This window comes from Psammomys obesus, unplaced genomic scaffold, assembly GCF_907164565.1.
Source record: "Psammomys obesus unplaced genomic scaffold, mPsaObe1.curated_primary_1811, whole genome shotgun sequence".
Taxonomy (NCBI): Eukaryota; Metazoa; Chordata; class Mammalia; order Rodentia; family Muridae; genus Psammomys; species Psammomys obesus.
In genome coordinates, this window is record NW_026590062.1 from 30,621,506 (window position 1) to 30,635,824 (window position 14,319).

General features: G+C 43.8%; 1 protein-coding gene across 1 annotated transcript in view; it reads right to left on the bottom strand.

Annotated features, from left to right (window-relative positions):
* Nid2 (nidogen 2) overlaps nt 1-14,319 on the bottom strand; it is a 70,293-nt gene that overhangs the window by 23,603 nt on the left and 32,371 nt on the right. The window contains exons 5-8 of the mRNA XM_055605870.1: nt 9,329-9,478; nt 8,533-8,778; nt 6,828-7,028; nt 5,193-5,423 (exon numbers count right to left, since the gene is read on the bottom strand). Of these exons, the coding sequence (XP_055461845.1) occupies nt 5,193-5,423; nt 6,828-7,028; nt 8,533-8,778; nt 9,329-9,478 (828 nt within the window). The remainder of the gene's footprint in view (nt 1-5,192; nt 5,424-6,827; nt 7,029-8,532; nt 8,779-9,328; nt 9,479-14,319) is intronic.

A 14,319-nucleotide genomic window follows, 5' to 3' on the forward strand; every position in this document is an offset into this window, starting at 1 on the left:
AAGGGGAAGAGGAAGAAGGGGAAGGGGAAGAAGGGAAAGGGGAAGGGAGGGGAGGGGAGGGGAAGAAAAAAGGGAAGGGAAAGGGCAGGGGAAGGGAGGGGAGGGGAAAGGAAAAGGGAAGGGAAAGGAAAGGGAAGGGAAGGGAAAGGGCAGGGGAAGGGGAAGGGAAGAAAGGGAAGGGAGAGGAGAGGAGGGGAAGGGGGAAAAGGGAAGAAGAATAAGGGGAAGAGGAAGGGGAAGAGAGGGGAGGGGAAGGGAAGGGGAAAAAGGGGAAAGGGAAGAGGAATAAGGGGAAGAGCAAGGGGAAGAGAGGGGAGGGGAGGGGAAGGGGAAAGGGAAGGAGAAGGGAAGGGAAGGAAAAAGGAAAGACTGACAGCCATCTTGGGAATGCCTCCTTCTGGACCTCTTGGCCAAGGGAAGAGAACCCAGCATCTGAATAGCGGTGCTCAGTTACCCTGGGCATGAAGACAGAGTCCCTGAGGCCAGTCTCCAGGCAGATATGAACTAAGAACAGGATCACGTCTTCACGGAAGGCTCGTGTAAGACAAGAATCTTGTTCTCTCTACAACTGTTTCCTCATTTTTTGAATACCTTCCAAAAGGAATAGTCATCTTCAAAATGCTTTAATTTTTAAATACTGATGCTTAGCTTTCTTATGCAGCCCTTTCCAGCATCAAAAGTTTACACAGTGCAGGAAAGATTAAATGAGTGCACGTTTGTCAGAGCTTATCCCACTGTTAGGCATTCAAATAAAAACTCTTAGACCAGAAGTGACCTGCACTCTTAAACTACTGTACTCACATCAATATAAGTATATCCATAATTATATGATACCGATTTAACAGACAACACAGTTATAGAGCTGGTTATAGAATTGAGAAGCTAGTGCAAAGGAGAAATGCAGAGCCTCTTAAGAAAAACGACAAAAATTTAGACAAAAACTTAAAAATCAGCTATTTCTGAATGCAGCCACTAAGTGTAGTGTCCAGTAACATCTTGAAATAACATTCCTAAAACCACTGTACTACTCATAATTTCTGAGTCTATTGGCTCTCTCCCCTCACAGTACGTCAAGAACAGCCATGTCCTTAAGCCATTTCATATTTCACCCACTTAAACTACTGACTCCTTGACAGAGGAGCTGGAATTCATCAATTCAATTAGAAAGGGAAGAATGGTTTCCTTAAAGGAGCTGTTATGGGCTCCTTAAAGGGCCCTCACTGAATGGCCTTCTGCCCTACCATCTCCCCCAAAGATCCCTGGAGAGGAAAGACAGGCAACATGCCTGGGTCCTGTTCTACAACAGCACAACAAACAACTGTGGCCGAAGGACAGCAAGGGCCACATGCTTCTCTGGGAAACTGCACTATCTGGGTTTTGCAAAGCCACACAGAGCCCACATTGCTGCCATGGTTATGTGACTTGGCACGCCTTCCAGTCTGATGGTAGACCCCTCTGGAAAAGTCTGGGACTTCCAGGCTCCTGTGCAGCGACCGGGAGGGAGTGGGTGAAGTATGGTTCAATCACAAAAGGTTAAACGCTATACTCGCATGTCATCTGGGTCTACACTATGAGACTATTGTGAATATGACAGAGCCCATGTGGCGCAGCTGTACTGTGTGGGGCAAGCATGATGTTCTGTGCCCAGTGCCAGGGTTCAAATCCCATCCTACCACTTATCAGCTGCATTTCAAACTGTTTCACCTCAACATCTCAAGTTTTCCATGCATAAAGGGAGAATAATGATATACCCCTGTTGAATAGAGGTTGCTATGGGAATTAGATAAGCTAATTCCTGTAAGGTACTAAGAAAGGTGCTTGGCAACATATCAAGTTATGTATTAAATATTATTTATCTGGGTGGGAAAAAGGCTCACAGAAATAATTAGCAACTGGTACTTCTTGCTAACAGTTTGCTAACCTGCTCTCATTTGATAAGAAGAGACCCAAAGATAACCTGCTCCCCTAAATGACTCCATAACTCTATGGCATGGGTGGTTCTTCCTCTAAAGGCAATTCTCACAGATCTGGTCTCTCCACCCTGCAAAGGGCAGAAATGAACAACTCTGGGGGCGGGGGGAGTATGTGTGTATGGGGTTGGGAGGGGAGTTGCAAGCCATTGGTGCTTTTATCTCTCTCTTTATGAAATGCAATTAGAATCTTCCTTCTTGATTTACATGTTGCTCTAAAATCAAGTGACATCGACATGTTTGAATTAACTACGTTATAATGTCACCTTTGGCTGCCCAAAGCAACCAAATTAACAAACTCTGGGTTTCTCCTATCAACCAAGGTACTATTTTGTTTATGTGCTGCTTAGGCAACACCCACACTCTATGGAGGCATAAGGAGCCTTCCTCTTCAGCAAGAGAGCACCGATTTTCTCAGTCCCCCCTCACAGGTGCTGCCTCGCACTCACAGTTTCCACAGTCATTGAGGGAGGCAATCCCTTTCTCATCTCATGCCTCTTGCTCTAGGGGAAAGTAGCATGTATTGATTTAAAGAATTCAAATGTCACCTTGATTTTTTTTTTTTTTTTGTAGACTTTCTCGACTTTTGCAGGACTATCTTAGCTTGCCTAGGACATGTTTTTAAAATAGACAGCTTCTGAGAAACAGGCAGGTCTACAGAAAGATTGCTAAGAACACTTTTCACAGCCTCATCTCTCCTACCTCGGTCACACAGCTCCCCTATCGTTAATGTGCACTACTGCAGCAGTAGCCAGTAACTAATGCCATGGATTTCAAGGGGACTCAATCCAAAGGGAGTAAGTCCTATCACAGAGAGCCTGCATAGCCATATTCAATTCTGCACTATTTACAAGAGCAATAAAATGGAATCAACCCAGATGTCTATTAACACATGAATGAATAAAGAATATGTGGAACATATACACAATGACATTTTATTTAGTCATCAAGAAAACAGAAATTGTGACATTTGCAGAAAAATGGATTACCATATTGTTTTCTTTCACATAAAAAGTCTAGATTTTAATTTCTGTATAGGTGGAAATACAGGAAGGGGGTTGTGGATATAGGCCATAAAACTAGAAAGAAGAGAAAGGAGAAAGAAAGGAGGTCTTAAAGGAAAGGGGATCTACTTAATGGGATCCACTCTTGAGGGAGGACAGGGATAAGTGGGGCAGCAAGGTACGGGTACAGGAAAGAGATACACATCAATAAAACCAAAATCTGCATAACACTATTATGAAACCTATTATTTTGTATATTCATTTTAAAAACCAAAAACAATTTTAAAATAATAGGGCTTGGACTACAGAGATGGCTCAACAGTTAAAAAGCCCTTGCTGCTCTTCCAGAGGACTAGAGTTGGGTTCCCAATACCAATATCAGCTAACAAAACTGCATCTCCAGTGGATCTGATGTTTCTGATGTCCTTGAGCACCTGCGCTCACATACACATACTCACACATGCACACACACGCACTTAAAAATAATAAAAACCTTTAAAAACTATCCAGGTTCACTCTGTGTCCAAGCCTACAGGTTTTCAATAACACATACTCACCATCAGAGCCCGGTGTACTGTGGCTTCACTGACCTTTAGAAGGTTCTGCTCTTCCTACCATCCTCCTCTCCTCCCCATGCCTGGGTCCTGCTCTCCCATCCGACCTCCTTTCCACCTATTGCCTGGCAATCACTGCTTTTTACTGAATCTACAGTTCCTCCTTCTCCAGTGCATCCACGTTGGAATCACCTAGGCTGCAGCCTGCTGAGAGCAGCTTCCACATAAGGCTCGCTGTGCTCCACTGCCCTAATGGGCACAGAACATCCCTTTCTGCACGTGTGAAGCTCAGGCCCAGGGAAACATAAGCCACTGCGTCACTTCCACCAGTTTCCTTCAGTTGGGACGAAATACTTGTGACACACAATCCACCCACTTGGAGGGCAAAACAACAACTTCATTATAGTTAGGGCTGCACAACCACCATGACGATCGCTACTAGGACATTGATCGCTGAAGAAACCCTTAAGTGACTCTTCCTTGGTCTATCCGCTCTTGTCCATCAGCAACCGTTAGTCTGCTCTGTAGCTCTCTGGAAAGTTTAACCCTTACATTTAGGCATTTCATCCACTTGAAGTTGGGTTTTGTTTATGCAAGAGGTGAGACAGAGGAACTACGTCATTCTTTTGCATTTGGACAGTTAACCCAAGATACTTTTCCTTAGCTACTTTGGGTTCCTTGAATTTCTGTTTTAATATCAATTTGCCTGTTTTTGCAAAGGAGCCAACTGAATTCTGATAAAGGTTGAATGGATCAATAAAACAATTTGGGAAATATTACCAAATCAGTATTACATCTTCTAATGAATGAACTTGGAACATATTCTCACTAACTTAAATATATATATGTGTGTGTGTGTATATATGTTATGTTTCCAGACACAGTGTTATACTGTGTGTGTGTCTGTGACATAGTACTATTGTGTTTATATGCATGCACGAATGCACACGTAGAGGTCAGTGTCAGGGGTTTTCCTTGATTTTTTTAAAATATTGATTTATTTACCTTTATTTTATGTGAATTAGCGTGAAGGTGTTAGATCGCTTGGAATGGGCATTACAGACAGTTGTAAGCTGCCATGTGAATGCCGGGAACTGAACCTGGGTCCTTTGGAATAGCAGACCGTGCTCTTAACTGCTGAGCCATCTCTCCAGCCCATTTTCCTTTATTGTTAATCTCCATCTTAATTTGTTTTTCTTTTTTTTTTTTTTTGCTGTGTGAATATGCAGAGGCTCACAAGCCATGCCACAGTGCACGTGTAGAGGTCAGAGGACAACTCTCAAGAGTTGGTTCTTTCCTACCACTTCTTGGGATCCAGAGTTTGAACTTGGGGCATCAAGTCTGCATGCAAGGGCTTCTGCTCACAACATTTCACACAGTCCACTGATTCAGCTCTGCTGGCCTGCCAATGAGCTTCAGGAATCTGCCTATGTCCACACTGGGGAAAAGCCTGACTGCTACCACCCAGCCTTCTGGTGCCATGTGTTATACACGTGTCTGAACTTGGGCAGGGTCTGTGTTCTCAAAGTTATACATCTGCCTGTCTACATATGCAGGATGTGGCCCAGCAAACTGGCACTCACCAAACTGTACTCTCCAGAGAACTGTTCTGAGGCTTCTAAGAAAAAAACATGATTTTTGCCCAACATATATAAGATACCTACCTTCAACAGGGCCAATCTGATTGGTTACAGCAAACCTCAGCACACCTTCATCCCTGCTATACAAAGCAAAGGCCCGGTTCACAGTCAGCTGCTGGCTGGCAGGGATGGCCAGGTGCCCAGGGGCATGCCTGCACACCTCGTAAGTGATGTTCTGGTTGATGTGGTAGGACAATGTTTGGTTGACAGAACCAGAAGTGAGAGAGAAACTTCTGGAACTGGAGGAGGTCACAACTGTAAGAAACATTTACAGGCAAATTGATAAATTTTTAAAACACTGAAAACAAAAATGTTTGCATTTGGTGTATGTTTCTACAGTTCTTCACCCCCTTCCTGGGAGCAGGGTCCCTTGAGGACTCCCCGAGGTTCTACAGGAAGCTTGCAAGAGAAGTCCCAGAATCTTCTCCAACCTGAGTGTATACAAAGCCACACGGCTGAGGAGAAGGAGGAAACACAACTACTGCTGACATCACCCACTAGAAACAAGCACAATAATGTACTGGTGTGAGAAAGCTGCCGGTGTGCTGAACGCTGTACATACACCACCTGGTTCGCTCTCCATAGCCATGCGGGACAGGCACTGGCTGTGTGTAGAGAGGCCCCAGAGCTTAGCTGAAGAGCCCAAGAATAGCCTGGGTTGTGGTGGAGCTGTGGCCGGGCCTCCAGGTGGTTTGGCTCTACTTCTCTCAAGATTTGAGGCACATTCTACAAAGCAAATAACCCCCTAACCCTACCATTAATGCTCTGCACTTCGGTAAGCCAGCAAGGCTTGGGAAAGGCTTGTTCCTATCCAGCTGGGAGTTACACCAGGACAGGCCCCAGTACACTCTTGACACAGTTAAGGTCTGTGTTCCAGTCTTTTTCCCGTATCCAGCTCTCATGCTAGAAGCCAGGGGCACAGAACAGGTGCTTCCCAGGACAAACCACCAACCGCAAAATGGTGACCATGACCACTGGAGCATCTGGAGCATCACTGGAGCTGGCACTGCTCATAGGTGTGTCCAACCTTTTGACATTCTGACATGACACTATTACCTACAAATGTGTTGGGCTATATTCGTAACTACCCTGGGATAGGGCAGGCTGAGCACACTTCAAACAGCTTATCACACCTTTTGCAATTTACCAACTGTATTAGGCAGTCAGAAAATATGTTTTTATTCTCATGCTAAAAGATGAGACACTAGACTTTCCAGCGACTTTTCCCCCCACAGACTTTAAATGGGAAATCCAGGATGTGAACTAATTTATGTGTTGACTCCAAATCCCAGGTTTGTTTCACAATACTCAAAAGCATCTTTCTGTGACTTTTAAGGCAAACTAAAATCATCAGCTGAAACAGTTACAGGACAATCATAAATTCTAATAATCCATGCTTGAGACGAAGTATCTTATCTGTTATTACTACTAGAAAATAATGTGCAAAGATACTGACATTCTTATGTACATAAGTTAGTACTCTGTTCACCTACACTATTGTATACTTCCTTTTTTAAAAAAAGGAACAAAACTGTAACAACCTCACTTTGTGTTCCACGTAGCTCTGGGACATTCTGTCTGACTATTCCTCTAACCCTCATCACTGCCTTGTGAGGCAGGCACCATGCCCGTTTTACAGCTGTGGAAACTCACACAAACCTGAGTCCCTGTGATGATAAAGCTCTTTGTATGGAGCAATGTGGGCTGTGAAATCCGCTGGGATGAAGGGCAGCTGGCCTTCAATGTTGGTCTTAATGCTCAGGTAGTTCTCTGGGTCAAGCCCCTCGGCTGTTTGAGTGATACGAACCCTCTCCTCTCCAGGATAAAAAGTAACTTCCATGTCATGGACAAAGGTTGCACCTGCAGGATACAAAAGCTTAGCAAGTGGGTGACGAGATCTTGCTTAAATCGTTCTGAGGACTAGCTGGGGCTTGGGTGGTAGAGCCTACCCTGTAAGAGGCATGGGTCCAAGTAGCCAGTCACTTAGTGTGTATACCCTCCCCTCAGTCTCTAACGACAGGAAGCCACACCCAGGCTCAGTCCTCCAGGCTGCAGACCCCTGCTCTTCCGAAGGTTTCAAAGAATCTCAGTTACCCCTGCCCTTTTCTCATGGGAGTCTGTATTTTGTTAGAGATAGCACCCAAGGACTTCTCTTTCTGAGGTTTTCAGATTAGCAAAAGAAAACAAGTCACACACACATAAACCAGGATACCCGGTTAAATTTAAATTACAGATAAACAATGAATACATCGGGCACGTGTGTCCTATGCAATATAATATGAACATGCTTAATTTTAAAACATCCACTCTTTTTCTGAAATTCAAATTTAACTTTGCATACAATATTTTAGCTGCTTTTGAGACTTAATAAAGACTTCATTAAAATACTGAGTAAAGGTGACATTCCTTAAACAGTGGCTGAGCTGTCCGGTGGGAGGGCAAAGAACCTGTCTTGCAGTATACACTTTCTGTTCCAACAAAGGAAACACATGTTGCCAAGTGTTTGCTACCCGGGCTATGAAAGGGAGTGCTCCATCCAGCAGTGCTGGAATCTGCTGCTAGCTTGATAGCAAAAATCATCCCCCCCCCGCCCCCGCCCGTGCAGTCCCATGGCCACCCAGGTGGTCGGTATGTAGTTACATCTGAAAAGCTGTGCTTTCCCAGAGCCTGTAAATATTTTCCTTTTACCCAAAAACTTACATATAAGATATAATAAATATGTCTATAAATAACAAGCCATAAAGAAACATTTTTAAACCAATGCTTTGGTATACATATAATTTTATCACTTACTAAAAATGAAAGAAAACTTGCATATTAATGAGATGGATAGGACAGGCTTGTTTATTTTATAGCTCTTAGCTGAATATTTTACACTCCAGGAGAGAGAATGTCCTCAGCATTTATCAGAGTTGACCGATTTTGATCTCAGAATCATTGATGCTGGCAATGTCATTTTATACAAGTATTTCATACAGAAATACAGAAAGGCAGAAAAAGTGCCTTTAGGGACGTTTCAGAAACAGTTGGAAAATATGTCCTAATCCCAAATTGCAATTCAGGAAACAATTTTTAAGAAACTAAAGTCTGAAATTCAAACAATTTAAAAAATGTAATATATTGACAGAGAATATTCCAAAGCTACACTAACTTGATACTTACATATGAAGGATGATAGTAGAAAATATGAATTTACCAGTCGCTAAACCATTATGTTTCTGTAAGAGCAGAAAACTTTGCATGTACAGCAAAACCACTGTGATTCAAAACCTCGAACAACATGAAATTGGAGCCCATTTCTCCAGAGAGGAAATCATCTCCAGACACTCCATGGGTACCACTTTTGAATCTGAGTCCTGCTCACCTGTGATGCTGAAGCCATTCTCGGAGCCTGGCCGCTCCAAGGCAAAGAGCCAGCCAAACAGGCCTCCGATGGGCATGACAGGGAGAAGGGCCTGGGCTGCCGGCTGTGGGATGTGGCTGATGGCAGTGTAGGCTCTGCCATCATTGCCCACAATGTACGCATGTAGATCCACGTCAGTGAAGTGCACAGGAGTGTGACCCACTCGGAGGCGGCCACTCACTTTCCCATTGACTCGGTGAGGTGCCCCTAAAAGATAAACACAATCCTTTCAGCCTTGGACATCATCATGGGTGTACAGAGATGAGCTAACACTTCCGACCACTCATATGCTCACTCTTCAGAAAAACCGCGTTACTATTAGGGCTATTGATTTTGGCTTTCTTGAAATAAGATCTGAGAATTTATGATGAAATCCAGACTAGTCTTCAACTCTCAAGGCTTCTGCTTCAGCCTCCCTCGTTAGGAATATAGGCAAGTTCCACCACAGCCAGCTTAACAAGTCCCTAAAATAATGCTCTAACCAACTATTCACATATGGCCCAGTCCTATCTGGAATCTCTTCCCTCCTTCTTTCCCCTCCCCTTTAGCTCTACAGAGTTAGGAATGGGGCAAAGGAGAAATATTTCTAGTCGTTCTCAAGCTGAGAAATCAGCCTGAACCTGTTTCCTACTCAGTCAACCACTGAACACTTGCAAGTTGCTAGTGACTGAGGTAGCAGAGTTGTAAAGATCGCCAAGCATGGCTCACATTTTAACTAGAAACAGGCAAGAGGCAACAATATACACACAGCAGTCACCTTCTGGCAGGCAATGCTTCCCGTTTCCATAAAACCTGGACTGGCAGTGGCAGCAAAAGCCAGTGGTGTAGTCGGTACAGAAGGCATGTCGGGAGCACTGGCCATGGCTGTCTTCACAGGTTTCTCTGTTGGCACCATTATACGTGAAGACTGCAAAATAAAACAGACAAGCGAAGGATTCCAGCATCATCAGATGCTGCATGTGCTCCATAATGTCAGCTTGGACTGTATTAAACAAATAGGAATAACGTTCAGCCTGGGGGATGAACTTGCTTTATGTTTTCTGACAAGAAGCTCAAGACACTGATGCCAATTGGGTCTTATTACAATGCTGGTGAGCTGAGTGGGTGCACTACTGTGGTCTTGAGAGCAGTCCCAAAGGCAAACCATGAATGTGTACTGGACTGAGCTTTACGAAATCACTATTTGGTAAGTAAAAAACAAAAAGGCTGAACACTAGTAATTTTGTATGACACAATGTAAGAGTAATGATCCTTTGAAAGGAAGGCAAAGGAGGTGAGTTAAGAACCAGGGTCTATATCTAACCCTAAGGAACCCAAACTTAAACAGATGTGCACATACTTGCCTTCAAATGAAGAAGGGTTGGGAAGGAGAGCGCAAAGAACAAGGAATAGGGTTAAGGAACTCCAGGTCTTCTTGCAGGCTTTGACCTTTCCCACACAAGTATGATTTGTATGCAATAGAAATGACCTACGCCACAGTCACAAAATCTCTTACAAAGCCACAGTGAACCCAGAGTGAGTTTGATGCCCTAGGCACTGTTGTTCAAATCTCCCACATACTCTATACATTAAAGAGAGATATTTGTGAAAGAGGGAGAAGGAAGGAACAGAATAATGAGAGGAGCCTGGAATCACTGCCATCATGTCACTGTCTATTTAAAAAAAAAAAAATGGCCAAAGTGTGTCTGAAAATTGAGTCACAGGTGGGTGAACGCTTTGTGGCAGGATGCTGGACAATACACTAATTCCAAGCCTGGCCACTAGGAGGCAGTGTGGCTGCGTATGCATCTGCCTTTCATTACACCCCTCCTCTCCCTCCCCAGCCAGAGTAGGCTAGAGACACCTAGGGAATTCAGATCAAGCAGGAAGGGCAAGGGTTTTAGTGCATTCTAGCCAATGGTGCTGGCATGAGTGCCAGCTCTGGCTACTCAAAGTAAAAATACAGGCTGTGGTGGCTTTCCAGGCACCTGCCTGAAACAGGCAGGGCACAAGAAATTGAAGACTTCAATGTTTACTGAGAATATTCCAGGCAAGAACAAAAACCAAGACAACAATGGAGCCAGCACAAACACTTGCATTAGAAAACAAGAGTATTACAGAGCTAACCTTTAAACAGGCTTGACAAAGACCAGCTTTAACATTAACCCTCTATTTGAACCTGTAGCAACTGCTACTTTTAATCTGTTTTCCAGATAAAGAAAAAGAAGCAAAGAGGATTAAGATGACTCACCTGAAGTCATGAGGGCAGCAAGCAGCTGAGTCTGAACTCCAAAGGCTCCAGATCCTTACTACTCCCCAGGGGCAACCAACTAACACTAAGGGTGGGATTGGGTGTTTGCACCATAGGTAAGAAGTAGTGAAAGGGACTGGAGATGGCTCAGCAGTAAAGAGTAGCAAGTTCAGTTCCCAGCACTCACATGGATGCAAGACAATCACCAATAACTCCCAGCTCCACAGGATCTACCAGCCTTCTTCTAGTCTCTTTGGGCACCTACACTCATGTGCACATTTCCAGATACAGACCGTATTTATAGAGAAGTGCTATAAGCAGCATAAGCAATCCTTTGAACACATCCTTGGGAAGTAGCAGGCTGAGGGGTCATCAGGTCAGAACACCTTGGTTAAAGGGAAAAGCTGAGGAGCTGTAAGAATGGAGTCAGCGACTTGCCAGAGAAATTCCAGCTTGATAAAAATAGAAAAGTAGGCATAACTCAAATTCTTTTTTTTTTAATAAGAAAGTGACAGGCATTCACTTTTTTTAAAAATAGAAAGTGACAAAACTCATTGCAAAAAAAGGCAGATAAATGATAATATCACAGCCTTTTATGCGAAGAAACTATGTATTGTTATCATTAGTTTAGAAATAGGGAGGGAAGAAGAGGGGGAAGAGAGAGAGATTTGGGATGGATCCAAGGGCCTCCTGCATACCGGGCTGTTCTCTGTCACTACCTTAAGCCCCTTATCTCAACAAAAAGACAGGGTAAGTAAAAAGATATGAGTGTAACTCAGGTGTGTCTAAGCGCAAAATCCCCCAGCTCAGGCAGGTGCACATGTGAAGAAGTGTGCTCCTGAGTTAGCACAGGGTACTGCTTTGGAAAGTCACAAGCTGGGCATCTTATTTGTTCTATGAGACCACAGCAAGCACCTCAGAATCCCCAATATGTGCAGCCGAAGTCAGTTTCTTCACCTTCCTTCTGGCTCTAAGGCAAAAAAAGCAATCTAAGTTTACTGGGGAGTCATTTTCAGTTATGTCTGATAAAAAAGAAAATCAGTTTCCACACATGGTTTGGCTTGCAAATTAAGGAAGGGATGGATGGATTTTGCTGTATTCCTGCTGTTTCTGATATTTTGTGAAGATTTACTGCCCCAGTCCCTACACTAAGCCTTATCTGGAAATTTAGAATGAAATGGAAAGGGGGACCAGAGATGAAAGAGTTAGATTAATTTAACTAAAACATGAGATGTGATCAGAGCCTGAGTCACAGAACCTGTCTAGTCACTCCAATGAGACTACACACAAGAAGCCATTTTAATACTTATTGGGGGGGGGGGGGGCTGCGGCTGTGTGTTTGTCAGTATGTCGGGGTCAAGGACCAAACCACAGGAATCAGTTTTCTCTTTCTACCACACGGGCCCCAGGTCATCAGATGTGAAGACCATCTCTCAGTCCCAGAAAGGGTTCTAAGTTAGTAAGACATGAAACTGAAAAGTGCTAAGAGGCTTCCTTATAAACTTATGATACTCAAACTAAAACCACAGTGATCAACTGGTTACTGGTAAGTGGACCTGAGACCCTCCTTAGCTTTTGATGAAAATAATGTATTTTGAGAATAGAACTTGAACCAAGAGCATGCCTTCCAGCCATGGGCCAGCCCCAACTCAGACAGATTGGCTTCTTCCATACCCACCAGCACATACACTTGTACGCGCTACACCTAAAATGGAAACGTGTTAGTGAAAGCAAACATCTCATGCAATCTTTCTTTCATTCATCCAGCAGTTGAACAAGTATTTACTAAACACTGTCTCTAAAGCCATGGGTCGAGAAGTCAGACAAAGAGCTTCTCCGAAGCCTGCTTTCTCCTGGGCTGCAGCCAATAAACTGCTGGGCCCTTGGCAGGAAGAAATGTGAATGAAAAGCTGAGAAAGAGGAGATGTAGGAGACCCCTGAGGCAGAACCAACAAGGTTTGGCTGATGGCTGTTTAAAAAGGGAACAGAGTGTAGAGGAAGCCTCCCTGCAGCGCTGCGGAGGCTGCTGCCCTGGGCTCTTTGGCTGGAGGTGTGCTTTACAGGTGACTGGCAGCTTTGACAGTTGCTGATGATTTCCTGGGGGAAACTTGGTAGGAAAGTCCACCCTCAGCATGGCACCATCATTCTGAGGCCCACTTTAAGCTTACAGATTCCTTCCCAACTCTCTGTGGAATGCCAGGAATCTGTGCTTCAGCCGCCACAAACTATAGATGGTCAAAAGGCATCTTACTGCTAGGGTTTGTTTTTTGTTTGATTTCACTTTTTTTTTTTAACCATATAACGTTTTTTTTAAAAAAACTTCTCTCATATCCTTAATAGAAAATTGGGTTGGGATATAAATGAAAAGAAAGCAAGGATGCTCCCAAAGTATATGAGCCTTCTCTTAATTGGGACTTTTTTTTTTTTTTGCTTTCTTTTTTTTATATTTTAAATATTTTTTATTTTAATTTTTATTAATTACTTTATTCACTTTGTATTCCCCCATAAACTCCCCCCTCCTCCCCTCCCAGTCTCACCCTCCCTCCCCCTTCTCTAAGCATGTCCCTCCCTAAGTCCACTGATAGGGAAGGTCTTCCTCTCCTTCCTTCTGATCCTAGTCTATCAGATCTCATCAGGAGTGGCTACATTGTCTTCCTCTGTAGCCTGGTAAGGCTGCTACCCGCTCATGGGGAGGTGATCAAAGAGCAGGCCAATCAGTTCATGTCAGAGGCAGTCCCTGTTCCCATTACTATGGAATCCACTTGGACACTGAACTGCCATGGCTATATCTGTGCAGGGGTTCTAGGTTATCTCCATGCATGGTACTTGGATGGAGTCTCTGGAAAGACCCCTGTGTTCAAATTTTCTGGTTCTGTTGCTCTCCTTGTGGCGCTCCTGTCCTCTCCAGATCTTACTATTTCCCACTTCTTTCCTAAGATTCCCTGCACTTTGCCCAACAGTTGACCATAAGTCTCAGCATCTGCTTTGATAGTCTGCAGGGTAGAGCCTTTCAGAGGCCCTCTGTGGGAGGCTCCTAACTTGTTTCCTGTTTTCTTCTTCTGATGTCCATCCTCTTTGCCATTCTAGATGGGGACTGAGCATTTTAGCCAGAGTCCTCCCTCTTGATTAGTTTCTTTAGGTGTACAGATTTTAGTAGCCAGAAACCCAGATGCCCCTCAACTGAAGAATGGGTACAGAAATTATGGTACATCTACACAATGGAATATTACTCAGCAATAAAAAACAAGGAAATAATGAAATTTGCAGGTAAATGGTGGGAACTGTGAAAGATCATCCTGAGTGAGCTATCCCAGAATCAGAAAGACACACACGGTATATACTCACTCATATAGACATATAAGGTAGGATAAACCTAATTGGGACTTTTTAACAAAAGTAGAAAATTCTCTTCTGTTTTGACCCATCCTTCAGTCTTGTTTTGTGTGTTTGTGGTTTTTTGTTTTTCTTTCAGAAAGGCTTAAGCTCTTGTGGTCAGCCCTTGGCTTGCCTGCTTTCCT